The sequence below is a fragment of the Plecotus auritus genome (assembly GCF_963455305.1).
Source record: "Plecotus auritus genome assembly, chromosome: 7".
Lineage (NCBI taxonomy): Eukaryota > Metazoa > Chordata > Mammalia > Chiroptera > Vespertilionidae > Plecotus > Plecotus auritus.
The window spans coordinates 22,712,685-22,732,201 of NC_137774.1; the positions used below are offsets into that span (position 1 = coordinate 22,712,685).

General features: G+C 39.9%; 1 protein-coding gene across 1 annotated transcript in view; it reads left to right on the forward strand.

Annotated features, from left to right (window-relative positions):
- Positions 1 to 1,659: 1,659 nt before the first annotated feature.
- BRIP1 (BRCA1 interacting DNA helicase 1) overlaps positions 1,660 to 19,517 on the forward strand; it is a gene marked incomplete at its 3' end in the record, with an annotated part of 115,392 nt that continues 97,534 nt past the window's right edge. Inside the window, exons 1-6 of the mRNA XM_080680033.1 lie at positions 1,660 to 1,901; positions 3,581 to 3,703; positions 4,986 to 5,097; positions 8,096 to 8,269; positions 12,784 to 12,911; positions 17,822 to 17,941. Coding sequence (XP_080536159.1) covers positions 3,608 to 3,703; positions 4,986 to 5,097; positions 8,096 to 8,269; positions 12,784 to 12,911; positions 17,822 to 17,941 — 630 coding nt within the window. The 5' untranslated portion in view covers positions 1,660 to 1,901; positions 3,581 to 3,607. The remainder of the gene's footprint in view (positions 1,902 to 3,580; positions 3,704 to 4,985; positions 5,098 to 8,095; positions 8,270 to 12,783; positions 12,912 to 17,821; positions 17,942 to 19,517) is intronic.

Here is a 19,517-nt window from a genome sequence, read left to right on the forward strand (position 1 = left end):
CGAAGTTGTATTTTTTGTTTCATTTCACTACTGTTAATCTGAAAGGAACAGTTCAAGGAATTGGAATCTAGGACTGTGTGGCTTCAGAGCATAGGTGAATCTATTTCTGTTGTGCCACATACATCAAATGGCAACACAAGGTTAGAGTCTATTGAGCACTTTAGAAATTTAGGCAAGAAGAATCAGAGTAGTTATCCTGGAGCAGTTACTTAAAAGATATTTAAAAAACTTGTAGCCTGGCTGTCTTGGCTCAGTGGTTGAGCATGAACCTATGAACCAGGTCACGGTTTGATTCCCAGTGTGGGGCGAGCAGGAGGCAACCGATCAATGATCCTTTCTCATCATGATGTTTTTATCTCTCTCGCTCTTCTTCTCTGAAATAAATAAAAATGTAATTTAAAAAATTATAAAAGCAGAATAACAATTTGAAGGTATACTTAGGGATTTATTTTTATAAATTATCCTTTATTCCACTGTCTTAACAGTAAATTACAGTTTTGTACCTACCCTTCATCTTTGCTTATATTTTCATATAATTCTTAATACCCAGTGTGGAGTCTTTTTTTAAATTTAACTTTAGATGGAATTTATTTGCAGGCTGCTTAGTTTTTATAATTATTTTATTGGCTTCATACTGATTGAATTGATATAACCATCTCCCTATTACTAGGCTGGGAAGTTTATAGTCGCCCCCCCCCCCCCCAATATTATAATAGACACTGATCAATTAAGGTATTGTTAATTTTTCTTTCTTAAAAATTACTTAGGATAAATTTCTCAGCCTGAAATTACTAAATTAAAGAGTAAAATTTATTTTTATGACTTAAGTTTTGTCGTTTGGGGAAGATGTGAGACTCTCCTCCTGCAGCACACCTCTTTCCCCAAAGAAGTTTCCCGAATTTGAGAAACTAGCTGGTTTTCCTTTTTTGGTACACTATTTGAGCCAACTTTAGGCTTTACAGAATGAAAAAAATATTTTTGGCTAGACGATGATTAACCGTCTACCTTTGAGAAAACTGAAGTGTACTCTTGGCAAAGAAGAATAAATTGATTTTTTAGGAGAGATAAGTCTTAACGGAGGTAGACGTAAGTGATCTGGTGCTGGAGAGACCTCGAGAGCGCTTCTCTGGTTGAATTTGGTATCTGGGAATCCTTGATTATTGAGCTATTGTAGCCCGTAGTCACGAACCTTTCACCTCGTTCGGTTCAGCAGACAGCCATTCCAGCCTCATTCTTTTCCATACCCTGGGTACTCTATTATATTAAAGTTCGGAATTTTGAATCCAGCGGCATTGAAGAACGCGTAGAGGAGAGGTCGGCAAGGCTCAAAGATGTATCCTCTCCGTTTATCTACAGACCTTAAGAATAACATTTCTAGTTTCCCAAGAAACTGACACACGGGTTAAACCACTGGTTGCAAAAAGTCTAACAGAGCTGCCTCTCCTTTAAATCCCTGGGATTTGCGCGGACTCTTTCGCTTTCCCCCAGTTCGTCTTCCGGTGCCGCCAATTATCGCGGGTCGATTGATATTTTGAGGCTTCCATTGGGCGCAGAATTCCCGTGCTCTAGCCTCGCGCCTGGATTGGTTGCTTGATTTCTAGTCTTGACGTGTGATTGGTTTGTCTGAGCTCGTCCAGGCGATTGGATGCCGGGAGTTGAGGGGGTGGGAGGCGGGAATTCGTCGGGGAGAGTTGTGGAGGGGACTGGTGAGAACTGGAGGAGAGGAAAAATAAGGCGGCGCGGCCCGCGACCAGGCCGGGGAGCAGCAGCCTAGCGAGGGAGAGAGAGGCTGTGACCTTTCCTTGGCGCCAGGGCTCCGCTTTGTTTGCTCGCCGACATCGTGTCCTTTTCTCCTGTGAGTCGGAGCCCAGGCAGCGTTGCTTCGGTTTTCCTCAGACCAGGCAAGTCTGTCACCTGTGGGGAGAGTGCTTTCACCTGACGGAGGGGCGCCTTCTGCTGCCGCCCAGCCGCCCGGGGGCTCGGCGGTGTTGGCGGGATCACCTGCGCCACCGGGGTCTTAACTGGCTCAGGGAGAAGGGCAGTGGGCGGAAGCAAACCTGGAAGGAGGGAGCCTGTCCTCACCTTCTTAGAGCAAAGGCCTGTTATTGGCCCGGGGTCCCGCGGTACCTTGGCAGCAGGGGGCGACAGCGGCTGGCAGGGGAAGCTACCCCATTTTGAGAAGCTTTTTGCCACAATCGGGGCGGGGGGGATGGGTTGATTTCTTGGTAATAGCTGAGTAACTAGGCCAGCGTTGAGTGGTTGGTTTCAGAACAAGGGGTTAGATTCCACCAGATTTAATTCTCAGAGCCTCAGAGAGAGAGTCACAAACTATTAGGTTAGAATAGTGGTTGTTGCTCTAGCCATTTTGGCTCAATGGATAGAGCTTCGGCCTGCGCACTGAAGGGTCCCGGGTTCGGTTCCGGTCCAGGGCATGTACTGCAGTTGCAGGCTCCCCGCCCAGGTCGTGGCCGGGGGTGGGGGGGGGGGGGGCAATGCGGGAGGCAGCCAATCGATGTGTCTTTCTCACATCGGTGTTTCCTCTGTTCCTCCCTCTCCCTTCCACTCTCTCTAAAAATCAGTGGGAAAAGAAATCCTTGAATGAAGATTAAATATATATATATATATATCTCCTAAAATTCTCTGGGAACACATTAGCAGTGGTTAAGGTTATTATTGGCTTCAATATATGGAATTGCTGTTTTCACCATCCCTAGATTGAATTTACCTTCCCCTCCCCCCATCTGTTGCAAATAATTTATCACTAGATAACAGTGTATGTCATTTCCCCCTAGATTTTCAGTTATTTCCTTAGGATATGTTTCTGGGAATGAGAAACCTATGGACCTTCTCTTGCGAAAAATGCAGCAATGCACAGAAACTTTTCGCATGCACTCTCAGGAGGTCACAGTCTCCGAATGACACCTGTGGATCCTAGGTTAAGAAGGGGTGGTTTAGAAGAGGCAGAGATTAAAGTCGTCACTTCCTCTGTGTCGGATACTGGAGTTTAGATTCATTCTGTAGTTACCTTATTCTTAACTCAGTGCTTGGTTAATTTGCATAAAATCCTATCAGATAATATCTCCATTTCCCAGGCTCTGAGACCTTAAGCGATTCACACAGTGAAATTCAAACTTAGGCTTGCCTGACTCCAAAGCCCACTTCTTTCCATTGTATCATACTGTCCTTTAAGTAAGAATTATTGCACACCTGCTATATGCCAAGGAGTTTTTCTCCTTACAATCATTTTGAAACGAAGCATTGTTACAGGTAAGGATCTTAGTCTAGAGAAATGAAGAGACATGATCAAGGTACATGTGGGAGTTGTCACAATTTGATCTAGAACCTTTTTTTCCTAACTCCTGGTCCACAGCTTTGGCAAAGTAGGGATACACAACCAGTTGTTAGATTCCAAGACTGCTCTCAAGTGCGGTGATTTATAAGAGCAGGAAATTATTTCACTTCCATTTGTTTTGTTTATATATTTATTCCAATTTTTATTTCCAGATTTCTGTCCTAGTGTTGGGTATCTGGTTTTCTTTGAATGGCATTGTTTAAATATTTATTTTCATTTGTGTTGCAGTTAGGAATCTGAAGTAAACAGGAAAGTATGATGTCTTCAGCATGTTCTGAATATACCATTGGTGGGGTGAAGATTAACTTTCCTTGTAAAGCTTATCCATCCCAGCTTGCTATGATGAATTCTGTAAGTATTTTTCAGCAGTCATTTCAAGTCCTATTAAGATACATATGCTTGTAATTCATAACATACACTGAGTCTGTGACTACATTTATTTTCTCAGATAGTAAATGGATTGAAAACATTTGCTGGGTTCATTGAAGAACATCTAACCTTTGGAAAATATTACTGATCCCTGCTAAACTGTATGTGTCCATGGTTAGTTACGAGGCAAAGGAGAACATTCTGAACAAAGTTCTCAGCTCATTTGGAACTTTTACTTTACAGAATTACTGCTTTCTATAAAGTATTTATTGTCTTCCACATGGAATACTCTAGTTCCTACCATAATTTTTTTGAAGATATTTCAGTCATTTAGAAAGTTAGTATACAAACTTGAGTAAACCAACTTTCCAGCTTTGTTATAATTTAATATTTTGCCATATTTGCTTTATACCTTGTTTATAAATAACAGGATTATTAGTATCATGAATTTTTTCTTTTTCTTTCCTAGCATTGCTTTAATACATTTATTATGTATGTATCCAGTTAATTTACATATTTTTGAACTTTGCACAATGATATGATACTATACCTCTCTTTCTGTAGAACTTGATTTTTTTTTTTTTTTTGCTTAACATTATTATTATTATTTTAATAGATTTTAGAGAGAGAAAAGGTGAGAGGGGGAGAAACATCTGTCAGTTGCCTCCCACACGCCCCGACCAGGGATTGAACCTGCAACCTTTGTATGTGCTCTGACCAGGAATTGAACCTGCCAATTTTTGGTGTACCGGATGATGTTCCAACCAACTTTGCCACACTGGCCAGGGCTGCTTAACATTATTTTTAAGATGTAGCCCTGGCCTGGCCTGCATGGCTCAGTGGTCGACCTATGAACCAGAAGGTCACGGTTTGATTCCCAGTCAAGGCATATGCCTGGGTTGTGGGCTCAGTCCCCAGTGTGGGGCGTGCAGGAGGCAGCCAATCAATGATTCTTTCTCATCATTGATGTTTCTATCTCTCTCCCTCTCCCTTCCTCTCTGAAATTAATAAAATATACACACAAAAAAAGATGTCACCCTGTTGATTGTTAATTCATTTTAATTGCTTTATTGGATTCTATTATATGAATACCAGGATTTTTTTGGTACATTATCCTTCTGATAGACATTTGGATTGTTTACATTCTTTTGCAATTATAAACAGTGTTGCTATGAACTTCCTTATGCATGTTTTCTTCTGATGGAGAGAGACCCTAATGAAATAAATTATTTATTGATTTTTTTTATTGTTTCTGTGTCCATAGATTGTCAGAGGATTAAACAGTAAGCAACATTGTTTGTTGGAAAGCCCTACAGGAAGTGGGAAAAGCTTAGCCTTACTTTGTTCTGCTTTAGCATGGCAACAATCTCTTAGTGGTAAGTAGCTGATTGCTATCTTCAGGTTGCTTATTGGGACCTGAAAAAAATATAATGAAGTACTTTTCATTCAGAATGATTCATCTGTATTCTAGCTAACTTAGTATTCTCTTTTAAGATCTTTCTTTATGATGTTATTATGTCTTCCAAAAGAGTTTCAGTTATGGCAAAACATGTTCAATTAATCCCCAAATTTGGACATAATGTAGTTTTTTATTTGATGATTCAGAGTATATATAAGAATCTTGGCATGCATATTATTATCAAAACTAGAGGCCCGATACACGAAATTCGTGCAAGGGGCTCAGCCCTCCCAGCCGCCGTGGCTTTGTCGGGAAGGTCTTCCAGCTGTCCGGTCTAATTAGCATATTATGCTTTTATTATTATAGACTAGAGGCCCGGTGCACGAAATTCGTGCACGGGGGAGATGGGGGGCCCCCAGCCTGGGACCCCTCAAGGGATGTCCGACTGCCCGTTTAAGACATCTGGCAGTCAGACATCCCTCTCACAATCTAGGACTGCTGGCTCCCAACTGCTCGCCTGCCTGCCTTCCTGATTGCCCCTAACTGCTTCTGCCTGCCAGCCTGATCACCCCCTAACCACTCCCCTGCCAGCCTGATTGATGCCTAACTGCTCCCCTGCCAGCCTGCTTGCCCCTAACTGCACTCCCCTGCAGGCCTGGTCACCCCTTACTGCACTCCCCTGCAGGCCTGGTCACCCCTAACTGCCCTCCCCTGCAGGCCTGGTACCCCCCAACTGCTCTCCCCTGCAGGCCTGGTCACCCCCAACTTCCCTCCTCTGCCGGCTCGGTCACCCCTAACTGCCCTCCCCTGCAGGCCTGGTCCCTCCCAACTGCCCTCCCCTGCTGGCCATCTTGTGGTGGCCATCTTGTGTCCACATGGGGGCAGCCATCTTGTGTGTAGGAGTGATGGTCAATCTGCATATTACTCTTTTATTAGATAGGATAGAGGCCTGGTGCACGGGTGGGCTCCAGCTGGTTTGCCCTGAAGGGTGTCCTGGATCAGGGTGGGGGTTCCCTTGGGGCGTGGGGTGGTCTGGGCGAGGGGCCTGTGGTGGTTTGCAGGCCGGCCATGCCCCCTGGTGACCCAAGTGGAGGCCCTGGTATCTGGGGTTTATTTATCTTCTACAATTGAAACTTTGTAGCCTGGAGCAGAGCCAAGCCTTCTGCTTGCTCCGTGGCGGCAGCCATTTCTGTTGGGATTTATCTATCTTCTATAATTGAAACTTTGTAGCCTTAAGCGGAGGCCTGGGCTGGCCAGGGTGTTCGGAAAGCTTGGCTTCCTCCATCGCCGGGGGCAACCCTAGCCTCCTGCTCTTTCCAGCTCTGTGGCTGCTGCCATTTCTGTTTGGTTTTATGTATCTTCTATCATTGAAACTTTGTAGCCTTGAGTGGAGGCCTAGGCCGGCAAGGGCAGGTGGAAAGCTTGGCTTCCTCCATCACCGGGGAAACCCAAGTCTCCCTCCTGCTCTCTGTGGCCCTGGCCATCTTGGTTGGGTTTATTTGCATATTCGCTCCTGATTGGCTGGTGGCGTGGCTGGTGGGTGTAGTGGAGTGATGGTTAATTTGCATATTACTCTTTTGTTATATAGGATAATTATAATTTTTATGTAAAAGATGCAAGAGATGAGTCTGTCATGATGCCATAATAGGAATAATTATGTGTGTGTAGGTGTGTGTGTTTTGGTGTTTTTTTTTTTTGAGTAAATTCTGTGGTATATTTGCTTATCTGTCCCTTTCTCATAACATTAAAACATGGAATATATAAAAAGGAAAACATTCTAGTTTATCTTCCTACTGGTTTGGGTACCAAATAAGCATTTGTAAAATTGTTTGTATGAATCCATATTATTTTTCATTACATTTACTTTACTTGCAAAAAAATGCCTAGTAATATTTACTTTTATGAAAGACTTTCTAATACACATAATGAATCTAAAGTACAATATTATATACATTTTAGTTACATAATTAGATTGCTTTGACCTGAAGTGTTAGCAGAATTTAAAAGTAAGCATGGGTGTGTATATGTAACTATGTCTATGTGTATATGTGTTTGTGTGTGTGTGTGTATGTATGTTTATATGTATGAATATATGTTTTTTAAAAGGAAATGTTTGTGTTACTGATAAGACTATTAAATATTAAAAATAAAAAGTAAATATTTTATAAGCTTTTGGTTGTCCGTTTTGATTCTTACTGATGTTAAATTAATCTTTGGGGGGAAATGAGATTATCTTAATAACTTAAAATTTTAATTAGATTCTGGAAAATAGAATTAGTAGTATTTCTGTAGTATAGAGAGGAAAATAATATCAGTACTCTTTTAGAGAAAATAAATTACTCAGCTTTTTTTGTATCTATGAATTGTATATTGAAGCACACAGGCACATAATGTAGATATTGCAATTTTGTATTATATTAAAGTATTAAAAATTACGTGTTTTATTTAATTTGAATATTGACTTTAAAGTGTATTTTGATACATGTATCATAATCACTACATCAGGAAACATGTTTCTGTTTGAAATAGAAGTATAATGTGGGAATGATTTAACTCTTATGTGTTTACATTATGAACATATTGAACTTTCAAATTCTTGATTAAGGGAAATAGCAGTAATTAAGATATTTTAGGTCTTTATTCCATGCTTGATATTTTAATAAATCTCAATATAAATTAATACTTGTGTTGTGCCTTTATTACATTATTCATTTTTTTATAATTAGATTTTAATAAATTATGTAAATAACATGATAACTTCTCTACATGTTTCTGGCATAAGTGTTTCTCTGCTGTCCCAAATTTGATGTCCAAATTTGCCAGGTACTTTTTCAGTTTTAGCACACAAAGTGTTGCATCCTGGGATATCTCCCAATCCTGGGCAAATTGGGGTGTTTGCTCACCCCAGATGCATAAAAAGATTGAGTTAAAAAAAAATTAGAAATGTTATAAATAGAAGTTCTTTTATTTTGTAGAAAAGCCAGTGGATGAAAAGTTAAGTAAAAAAGCTGAAGTATTATTGTCATGTTGTTGTACATGCCATTCAAAGAATTTTACAAACGATGACATGAACCAAGGAACTTCACATCATTTCAATAGTCCAAGGACACCACCTTCTGAAAGAAATGGCACTTCATCACCTTGTCAAGGTAGTTCTTATTTTGCTGGGGTATGTTAGTATCTATAACAGAAGCCTTATTTATTGCTTTTATGAGACCTTATTTAAATAAATTTGGTTAGCATAATTGATTATGTAGTTCTACATATATTCTCTGGAATTATTTTTAGATAAGTCATAGAGTGGTCAGAAATCCTTGGAATATTTTATTCTTGGCTTGACTTTTCATTTATTCAGACATTTTGCTAGCTTAAATTATTTTTTGAAGGCAAGGCAGAATAAATGATGTTCAGAGACTGATGTTATTTGTAGGCAGTATTGTTAATTATATGGTAGAATTTTTAAAAAAATATATATTTTATTGATATTTTACAGAGAGGAAGGGAGAGGGATAGAGAGCTAGAAACATCGATGAGAGAGAAACATCGATCAGCTGCCTCCTGCACACCTCCCACTGGGGATGTGCCCGCAACCAAGGTACATGCCCTTGACCGGAATCGAACCCGGGACCCTTCAGTCCGCAGGCCGACGCTCTATCCACTGAGCCAAATCAGTTAGGGCAAGATTGCTCTTTCTAATGAGTCAGATACTTCTTGAATAATTTTTTTTTAACTCATGGTTCTCTTCTTCCACTTGAATCATTCTACATTTCTGTCTTCAGTATCACTAATTCTTTCTTCCATCTGGTCTGCTGTATTTCCTAAGCTTGCTAGTTCTTTCTTTATCTCATTTATTCAGTTCTTCAGTTCCAGAATTTCTGTTTCGTTCTTTTTTTTTTTAGTTTCATTCTCTTTGGTGAAATACTGTTAAGTTTTGAGAGTTTCTTTATATATTTTGAGTACAAGTTTAAAAAAATACATAGTTGTAGGTTTACAGTAGGTCTAAGATGCATTTCGAGTTAATTTTTTAATATGGTGCAAGGTAGGATTCAAGTTCATTTATTTTACATATGGATATCTAATTATTTAGCATCATTTATTGAAAAGGCTATCCTTTGTCCACTGCATTGCCTTTGTAAAAAATCAGTTGTCAATTACAACTTTCATTTTAACATTATTGTGGTGTAGAGTATGTAGAATAGTCTCTTGAAGAATCAGATAGCATAAAATCATGGTTGTATCTGATACTCTCTTTATATTTTCAAGTAAATTCTTTAATAAGATGTAACCTAAATACAGAAAAGTGCACAAATTCTAAGGGTATACTAGTAGTTTGAAAAATTTTCACAAAGTAAACATACTAATGTACTCCCAACTAGTTAAAAAATAGGATATGAGCAACACTTCTCATCCTCTTTGTTAGTCACCTTTCCACAGGTAATTGCTATCTTCCCTTCTGTCACCATTAGGGAGCTTTGCCTTTTTATAGAAATGAAATTAAATCCATCTACTTTTGCTTAATGTTGTACTTATGAGATTTATTTGTGTGTTGCATATAGTAGTACTTATTGCTATATATTATTTTCTGTGAATATACTGCAATTTATTTATTTATTTATTTATTTATTTATTTTTTAAATATTTCTTTATTGATTTCAGAGAGGAAGGGAGGAGAAAGAGATAGAAACATCAATGATGAGAGAGAATCATCGACCGGCTGCCTCCTGCACGTCCCCCACTGGGGATCGAGCCCGCAACCCAGGCATGTGCCCTTGGCCAGAATCGAACCTGGGACCCCCCGGTCTGCAAACCGACGCCCTATCCACTGAGCCAAGCCGGCCAGGGCTATACTGCAATTTATTAATTTATCTTATAGTTGTTAGACATTTGGGTGATTTCTGCTTTTGGTTATTAATGCTATTTTGAACATTCTTTTTAAAAAAATATATGGACATACATATATTTTTAGATGTATTTTTTTATTGATTGCAGAGAGGAAAGGAGAGGGAGAGAGAGAAACGTCAATGATGAGAGACAATCATTGATTGGCTGCCTCCTGCATGCCCCCTACTGGGGACCGAGCCTGCAACCCGGGCATGTGCTCTGACGGGGAATGGAACCCTGACCTCCTGGTTCACAGGTTGACACTCAATCTCTGAGTTATGCCAGCTGGGCAGTTTTGAACATTCTTATTCATTCTGGTGCAAATAGGTATTTTCGACCAGATATATACTTAGTAATGGAATTGCTGGTCATAGTGTATGCATATGTTTAGTTAGAGTAGTTACTGCCAATATTTTCCTAAGTGGTCGAACCATTAGCACTTGGTATTTCCAGTCATTAAAAATTTTACCCATTTTGGTGCATGTGTCGTGTTCTCATGAGTTTTAATTGGTATTTCTCTGTTGATTAATGAGGTTGAGCATCTTTTAGTATGTTTACTGTTCCTTTTAGTGAACTGCAAATTCAGGTTTTTTGCCCATTTTTGTATTGGGTGGTTTCTTATTGATTTCTAGGAGTTTTTTGTTTTTTTTTTTAAATATTCAGAATGTATCTCATTTCTTTATAACTTTGTATTTTAAAAACTTAACCTTTTCAATAAGTTTCCTGCAAACTTCTCTGCTATAAAGAACATGAAGATAAACCTTTTTGTATATGTAGATAATATGATTTTTATTTTAATGAATTGGGTGTTAATCTTTTTTGGCAGGTGGCAGTTCAATTTTTCTAAAACTAAATTATTGTTTATAGTAGACATTCCCTACCCTTTAATGGGCCCATACAAATTTGCCCCTTGGTTTATTTGGGGCAGGGTTTCTCAACAGGGCACTATTAACATTTTGAATTGGATCATTCTTTGTTGTGGGACTGTGCTGTGCATTGTGGGATGTTTAGCAGCATCTCCCAGGCCTCAACCCACTAGATGTCAGTAGTATTTCCGCTGTCCCCTGACTTTGGTGACAATAAAAAATGTCTCTAGAGATTGCTCAATGTTCCTGGTGTGGGGGGGAGGGGTGTTAAAATTGTCCCAGTTGAGAACCACTATGCTAGTTTGCTTTGTGGGTATTTTACCAATTTGCCAGGAAATTGCGGAGCTCAAAATTACATGTCTTTATAAAATATATTTGGAAATGCAAAGGGCTAAGAATAATAGCCAAATTCACTTTTGAGAATCTGGTCAAGGTGAGAGGACTTAATCTATGAGATAGCCTGACTTATTATATATAAAGCTTTAGTAATTAGAACAGTTTGGTATTGCGTAGTGTAGACCAGTGGAAAACAATAGAGAACCCACATTCAGTTCCATATATAGCCAGAAAGTATATATATATATTTTTAACAGAAGTGCTCCTGCAGAGCAGAGGGCAAAGGAGGGACTTTTCTGTAAGTGGTACTGGGACTCTCAGATATTCCTATAGAAAAAAATGGAAATTGTAGCCCTACTTTACTCCATATAGAAAAATCCATTCCGGGTAGATTAAAGGTCTAGGTCTGAAAGGCAGAACTATGGTTTTAGAATTTTCAAATGATGTTCCTTTGAGTCTTAGGTAAAAGTATGGCTCGTAGTGGGGAAAGAAAGTGGTGGACCAAAGAAGGTCTAAGTCTTTCATTCTGTTTTGGAAATTATAAGCAATTTTTCTTTAAAAAATATTGTTCTCAGAAAAAGCTTGAAAACCAATGCTGTGTGTGGTATAGATTCACTTTTGTGTTTATTCAGATAAACTTGTGTTTTTGAAAACAGTACTAGACCTGCCTACAGATATTTCTGCCCTAATAGTCTGTAAATTCTTTAAGGCCAGAGACTGTTTCTTTTTCGTTGTTTTTCATGGTGTCTGGAATTGTTTGGGCTTGATAAAATAAATGCTTGTTTAATGAATTCAAGGGAACTCGTAGAGAAGAGCAAAGAGGAAGGAAGGTGCTTTTAAGAACACACATTTAGGGACAGGGAGAAACGAATGTATAGGAATAGTTAAGAACAGTTTTACATACATTAAGGAGAAAGGAAATGTGTTTGTTATCTTCCAGAAGACAGAGTCTTATGTTTGGCTTTATGCCTAAAGATTATGCTTATGGATTTTGGAGTCAGACAGCAGGAGTTAGTCACATCCAGGCTCTGCCTTTTACTAGCTGTATGATACTGGCATGTTACTTGACTTCTTAAAAACCTAGTGTTCATATTTATAAAATGGGATGATGTTATTTGGTGAATTATAAGGTTGATGACTGTGAGAATGGGTTTTCAGGGTTGTGGGATTAAAAGGTAGATTATAAGAGTTTAATTTTACTATATTTTTAATCCTAACAAACATAGAAGCTTAGTAAGAAAGTGACATTGAGACCCTGTAAAGAAATATTTTTATAGAAATGAAATATATTTTCTTGAGAGAGTCTTACAGTTATATTTTTAAAAATCACATTATTGGGAGTGGTCTACAACAGTATAAACCTGTTAAATCAAAATTGGACTTGCGTATTGAAAACATATTTTTCAAAATGTTTGCTATATTTTGTTAAAGTAATCTGGTAAAGTGCTGTTAAACATGTTTAGCAATTTTAAAAAATATATTAATTTCTAAAATAAGTCTACATCTTGATTCCAATTTTTTCTTGGAAAATTGCCTAAGTGTAAGTTATTTATGCTGATTTTTTTAACTTCTTTTATAAGACTCTCCTGAAAAAAATACGCTGGCTGCAAAATTATCTGCCAAGAAACAGGCATTCATATACAGAGATGAAAATGATGATTTTCAAGTAGAGAAGAAAAGAATTCGATCCTTAGAAACTACACAGCAGGTAAACAGTTTTATTGGCAGTGAAATAATCCCATTAGTTATAGCTGAAGAAGGCTGTCAGATATCAATCTAGTTTTCAGTGTGACTTGTGGAGATTAGTGGGGTCACAGATGTAAAATAAATGATAAATTGTTGTAATTGAATTTTAGGTAGTTACTCATTACAAAGGAGTTTATTATAAAAGATTAGGGGCCTGGTGCACAAATTTGTACACCAGTGGGGTCCCTTGGCCTGGCCTTGTGGGATCAGGCCGAAACTGGCTCTCCCATCCCCCAAGAGGTCCCGGATTATGAGGGCGCAGGCCCGGCCGAACTGCACCAGTGCACGATCGGGGCCGGGGAGGGACCGGGGGAGGGCTCCAGGGTGTGTCCAGCCCATCTCACTCAGTCCCAATTGCCTGGACCTCAGCAGCAAGCTAACTTATTAGTCGGCGGAGCATCTGCTCCTTGGTGGTCAGTGCACGTCATAGCGAGTGGTCGACTGGTCTACTGTCTGCCCCCTGGTGGTCAGTGGCATTGTAGCAACTGATTGACTGGTCGACTGTCTGCTCCCTGGTGGTCAGTGCACGTCATAGCGAGCGGTTGAGCGGCCTTAGCATATTATTAGCATATTATGTTTTGATTGGTTGAATGGACAACCGGACACTTAGCATATTAGGCTTTTATTATATGACTAGAAGCCCAGTGCATGAAATTTGTGCATGGGGGTGTGTGTGCCTCAGCCCAGCCTGCACCCTCTCCAATCTGGGACCCCTTGAGGGATGTCTGACTGCCCTCTCACAATCCAAGACTGCTGGCTCCCAACTGCTCACCTGCCTGCCTTCCTGATTGCCCCTAACCGCTTCTGCCTGCCAGCCTGATCACCCCCTAACCACTCCCCTGCCAGCCTGATTGATGCCTAACTGCTCCCCTGCCAGCCTAATTGCCCCTAACTGCCCTCCCCTGCAGGCCTGGTCCCCCCGAACTGCTCTCCCCTGCAGGCCTGGGTCCCCCACAACTGCCCTTCCCTGCAGACCCAGTTGCCCCCAACTTCCCTCCTCTGCTGGCCTGGTCACCCCTAACTGCCCTCCCCTGCAGGCTTGATCGCCTACAATTGCCCTCCCTTGCAGGCCTGGTCCCTCTCAACTGCCTTCCCCTGCTGGCCATCTTGTGACGGCCATCTTGTGTCCACATGGGGGCAACCATCTTTGACCACGTGGGGGTAGCCATCTTGTGTGTTGGAGTGATGGTCAATTTGTATATTACTCTTTTATTAGATAGGATAGAGGCCTGGTGCACGAGTGGGGGCCGGCTGGTTTGCCCTGAAGGGTGTCCCGGATCAGGGTGGGGGTTCCCCTGTGGTGTGGGGTGGCCTGGGCAAGGAGCCTGTGGTGGTTTGCAGGCTGGCCACGTCCCCCCGGCGACCCAAGCGGAGGCCCTGGTATCTGGGATTTATTTATCTTCTATAATTGAAACTTTGTAGCCTTGAGTGGAGGCCAGGGCCGGCCAGGGCAGTACGGGAAGCTTGGCTTCCTCCATCGCCGGGACAACCCAAGCCTCCTGCTCTCTCCGTGGCCGCAGCCCTCTTGGTTGGGTTAATTTGCATACTCGCTTCTGATTGGCTGGTTGGCGTGGCTGTGGGTGTAGCGGAGGTCTGGTCAATTTGCATGTTTCTCTTTTATTAGTGTAGATAGGATTTTTTACAGTCAATGTCATTAAAGTGAAACTGCATGATGCTTATTTATATATGAGGAATTTGATAGTAAAATATTTATTTAGGGCATCCTATCTAATAAAAGAGTAATATGCAAATTGACTATACCTCCGCTACACCCACAAGCCACACCCACAAGCCAATCAGGAGCGAATATGCAAATAAACCCAACCAAGATGGCTGCAGCACAGAGAGAGCAGGAGGGAGGCTTGGGTTTCCCCGGCAATGGAGGAAGCCAAGCTTTCTGCCTGCCCTTGCTGGCCCAGGCCTCCACTCAATGCTACAAAGTTTCAATGATAGAAGATAAATAAATCCCAACAAAAATGGCGGCAGCCACAGAGCTGGAGAGAGCAGGAGGCTAGGGTTGCCCCCGGCAATGGAGGAAGCCAAGCTTCTGCAGCTTTGGCTTCTGCTTAAGGCTACAAAGTTTCAATTATAGAAGATAGATAAATCCCAACAGAAATGGCTGCCGCCACAGAGCGAGCAGAAGGCTTGGCTCCGCTCCAGGCTACAAAGTTTCAATTATAGAAGATAAATAAACCCCAGATACCAGGGCCTCTGCTTGGGTCGCCGGGGGGCATGGCCGGCCTGCAAACCACCACAGGCTCCTTGCCCAGGCTGCCCCACACCCCAAGGGAACCCCCACCCTGGTCTGGGACACCCTTCAGGGCAAACAAGCTGGTCCCCACTTATGCACCAGGCCTCTATCCTATCTAATAAAAGAATAATATGCAAATTGACCATCACTCCAACACACAAGATGGCCAGCAGGGGAGGGCAGTTGGGAGGGACCAGGCCTGCAAGGGAGGGCAATTGTGGGCGATCAGCCCTGCAGAGGAGGGCAGTTAGGGGTGACCAGGCCAGCAGAGGAGGGAAGTTGGGTGCGACCGGGCCTGCAGGGAAGGGCAGTTGTGGGTGACCAGGCCTGCAGGGGAGGGCAGTTAGGGGCAAACAGGCTGGCAGGGGAGCTGTTAGGCATCAATTAGGCTGGCAGAGGAGTGGTTAGGGGGTGATCAGGCTGGCAGGCAGAAGTGGTTAGGGGCAATCAGGAAGGCAGGCAGGTGAGCAGTTGGGAGCCAGCAGTCCTGGATTGTGAGTCCTACCGGGATCGGGCCTAAACGGGCAGTCAGACATCCCTCGAGGGGTCCCAGATTGGAGAGGGTGCAGGCTGGGCTGAGGGACACCCCCCACCCCCCGTGCACGAATTTCGTGCACCGGGCCTCTAGTACATTAATAATAGAGCTACTTTGCATGTTTTAACTCCTCTGTTGTTTTTATTTAATAATGACATATTTTTTTGCCAAAAAAATTTTTTTTTTTTAATATATTTTATTGGTATTTTACAGAGAGGAAGGGAGAGGGATAGAGAGCTAGAAACATCGATGAGAGAGAAACATCGATCAGCTGCCTCCTGCACACCCCCCACTGGGGATGTGCCCGCAACCAAGGTACATGCCCTTGACCGGAATCGAACCCGGGACCCTTCAGTCCGCAGGCCGACGTTCTATCCACTGAGCCAAACCGGTTTCGGCGCCAAAAATTTTTTTATATGAATATTTATGTCATGGATATTTTTGGTATTGGTAGTTTTAATATATTTACAAGGTTTACTCTTATTTATTGAGTTTTTAATATCGATATAGGATAAAATATTTATTTCTACAAATTATTGAAAGGCCTAAATTACTAGATATTTTAAATGACAGTACTTTTCATAGATGAATACCATGTTTTCTCATAGAGTTTATGGTAGTGAGATGGGGAGGCTGGGACTTTTAATAGCCTTAGTTACAAATAAAAAGGGTATTATTTAATTTTGCATGTCATTTGCACGTAATTGAATATTTTTAATTGAATATATTAAAAATGTTTTTTGCATTATGTAGTTTATTTTACTTACAATCTTTATAACTTTCATAATTAAACCATTTTTAGAAATAGAATGAACTAGTTTATTTTTGGAAAAGCACCAATTACAAATGAAGCATGAGTCTTTAGAAAATTTCCCCTCCCCCCAAAATATGTGTACATGGAGTTGGATGTTGTGAGGTAGGACTCAACATATAACACTTACCATTGACTTCTTTGGGTCTCATTTCTTTTTTGGTAGGAATGGAATCATGAATAGAAATGTCCCTCTCCCCTTTATAATTTAATTTAATAGGGTTTTGGCAAGTAGAAAAAAAGCATAGACAGTTTGGAAAGCAAACTTAGTGATATTTATGAAATAAATTTAATCAAATACAACTTGGATTATCAACTAGCTAGTAAAAGTAATAGTAACCAAGCAATTCTGTCATGTAGGAAATGATGAATATCTACATTTAAAATTTTTTCTGAGTTTCAGTTTACAATGAGGTTTCCATTTTATTTGCTTTTTTACTTTTCAATTAGATATGTGATTTGGACGTTGCTATAATAATATACTTGGTGTCCATATGGCAGAACTATTTTATGGGAAGATCATTTTTCTGTACAGACAGTCCTCGGGTTATGTCGGACTCAACGTATGTCGTTTCATGGTTACGTGGCCATCTCCCATTTATTTATAAAAAAAAAAGTTCCGTCATTTCGACATATGTACATACGTGCTTTATGTTTTTTATTATTTATTTACCACAAGTAAAGGTCAGGAATTGTTATCTTTCTTTTAAAATTTTTTTACTATTTCACTTTATTACTGCTGTGTATGTGCTCCATGTGAGTGACATAGGTGCTTATGTAGGTGGGTTCCGACTTACAGCGAAAATCACATTACTTTGCGTTGTAGGAATGGATCTCCGACGTAACCCGAGGACCTACTGTACTATAGTTTTGACATATCACTAATTAAAGCTATTTTGGTTAGGATTAAGGAGGTATTACTATATTTTATTTTACTTAAGTCTTGTAATAAGGTGCCTGTTAGTGTTTTTAAAAATTATTTGATTATCGTTAGTTAGAAATAGTCATTTTTTAAGTGCTGAAAACAAACAGCTATTTGGACCTTTGTGGACAACTAACCTGCTCAAACTTCTTTTTTCTTCCTTTTTATTGAATTTATTGGGGCGACTCTGGTTAACCAAATTATACAGGTTTCAGGTGTACATCACCTGTACACTGTATGTTTGTTCACCACCTCAGGTCAGCTCTTCTTCCATCACCTTTTATCCCCCCATCCTTCCAGCCTGCTCAAACTTTTACTTTATTTTAAACCTTATTTTGGTTTTGTGTTTACAGATTAGAAAACGGCATTGTTTTGAAAAGGAAGTACACCATTTTGATACAAAAGCTACTTCAGGAAAGACTACAAAACTCAACTCTCCATTAAGGAAAATAAACTCCTTTTCTCTACAAAATGTATGTATTTATGCCATTTTTTAGTTTAAAGAAGGAGAATGTGGAATTTGCTAAGTCCATGTTTGAAAAAGAGGAAGAAAATATAATGCAAAGAACAGTAGAAAACCACTCAGAAGTCTTAAGTGCTATCACATCTCTGCTACTAATGTATGAGGTGTACCCTATCCTCTTTGTGCTCCCTTTTCATCATTTGTAAAATGAAAGAATGGGACTAGAAAGAGATCTGAAAGTTTTTGCGTCATCAATATTCTTATGTTTGTGAACTCCACTTCCCTAAAGTTCCTTTAGTGTCCTTAGAGCATTAAAGTAGAACATTACCCTTCTGATATTACTTTGTTCCACTATTTATAATCATTTTCTCTAGTATTTATTTGTATTGTTTCTATTCCTTTAGCAAATCCTCACAATGGGGGAGATATTTTTACAGATACATTATTATGCTTATATTTACTTTTTATTTGTTTATTAAATAAATGCTAACATTGTCTATATACCTTTACAAAAGTGATACTTTTTTATTTTGTGGAGTGGTAGCATGTATTATTTTAATTTATTACTTTCGCCTAGTGTGTAGAAAAGACATAGGTCCAGCAGAGAGCGCTGTTGACCTTCAGATAAAGTATTGTTGGGTAAAACCTTGGACTTTTATTTCTCCTTTTTCATCTTAATTCCTGCCTTTTCTTTTTTCTGTCTCTGTCTTTCACACTGTCTCTGTCTCTGTCTCTGTCTTTCTCTTCGACATTTTCTCCTTCCCTTTCTTTCTCTTTCCCTCCTTCCCTCTCTTCAATATTTGGCATGTTCTTCAGGATCTCAGGAGAAAATGACCAATTTTCTCTGAAAAGTATTTTACAAGTCATTTTCTCATAATTTTAATTTACTTTTATTTAATATAACTGTTTATGTAGTGATATGATGTTTACTCTGTGCCAGAAACTCTTCTAAGCACTGTAGAAATATTAGTTTACCTGATAAATATAGGTTCATGTGAGTTAAAAGTTAGTATAAGGTCTTTTAAATTTTCTGTGAATTTGATTGTTTTCAAAATAAGACAAAAGAGTTTAACTCAATTTTTATAATAACTCAATGAAAAAATGTCTTAATGTATTCCCCAATGGCTGATGAAGAAATTAAGGCACAGAACATTTAAATAGTTTGTTTATGTCACAAAACTGATGAGTAGAGGCTGGTTTAAAATAAAACCCAGGCCATCAGCTCTAGCATTGATCCTCTCAACAACCTCGCTATTCTGCCTCTGAATAAACTCTTTCAGATGACTTTTGGGGAAAAGGTAGTTCATTTTTGTACAGTTACAGGTCATATTATATGCAATACCATATAGACAATTCATTTAACTTAGGTCCTCTTTTCAGTCTCTCTCTCAACATCCTGCTCTTTTCTTTACCATGTTTAACAAAGTTTATATATTTATTTGTAGGTTTAATTGTTTAGTTTGCCTCCTTGCCAGCATCTCCATAAGGACAAATAGGATGTCTTTCTTGTTCACATTTTATAACCAGCATCTTGCACAGGACCTGTATCTAGTAGACTTACATGTTTGTTGAATAAATGAATGAAA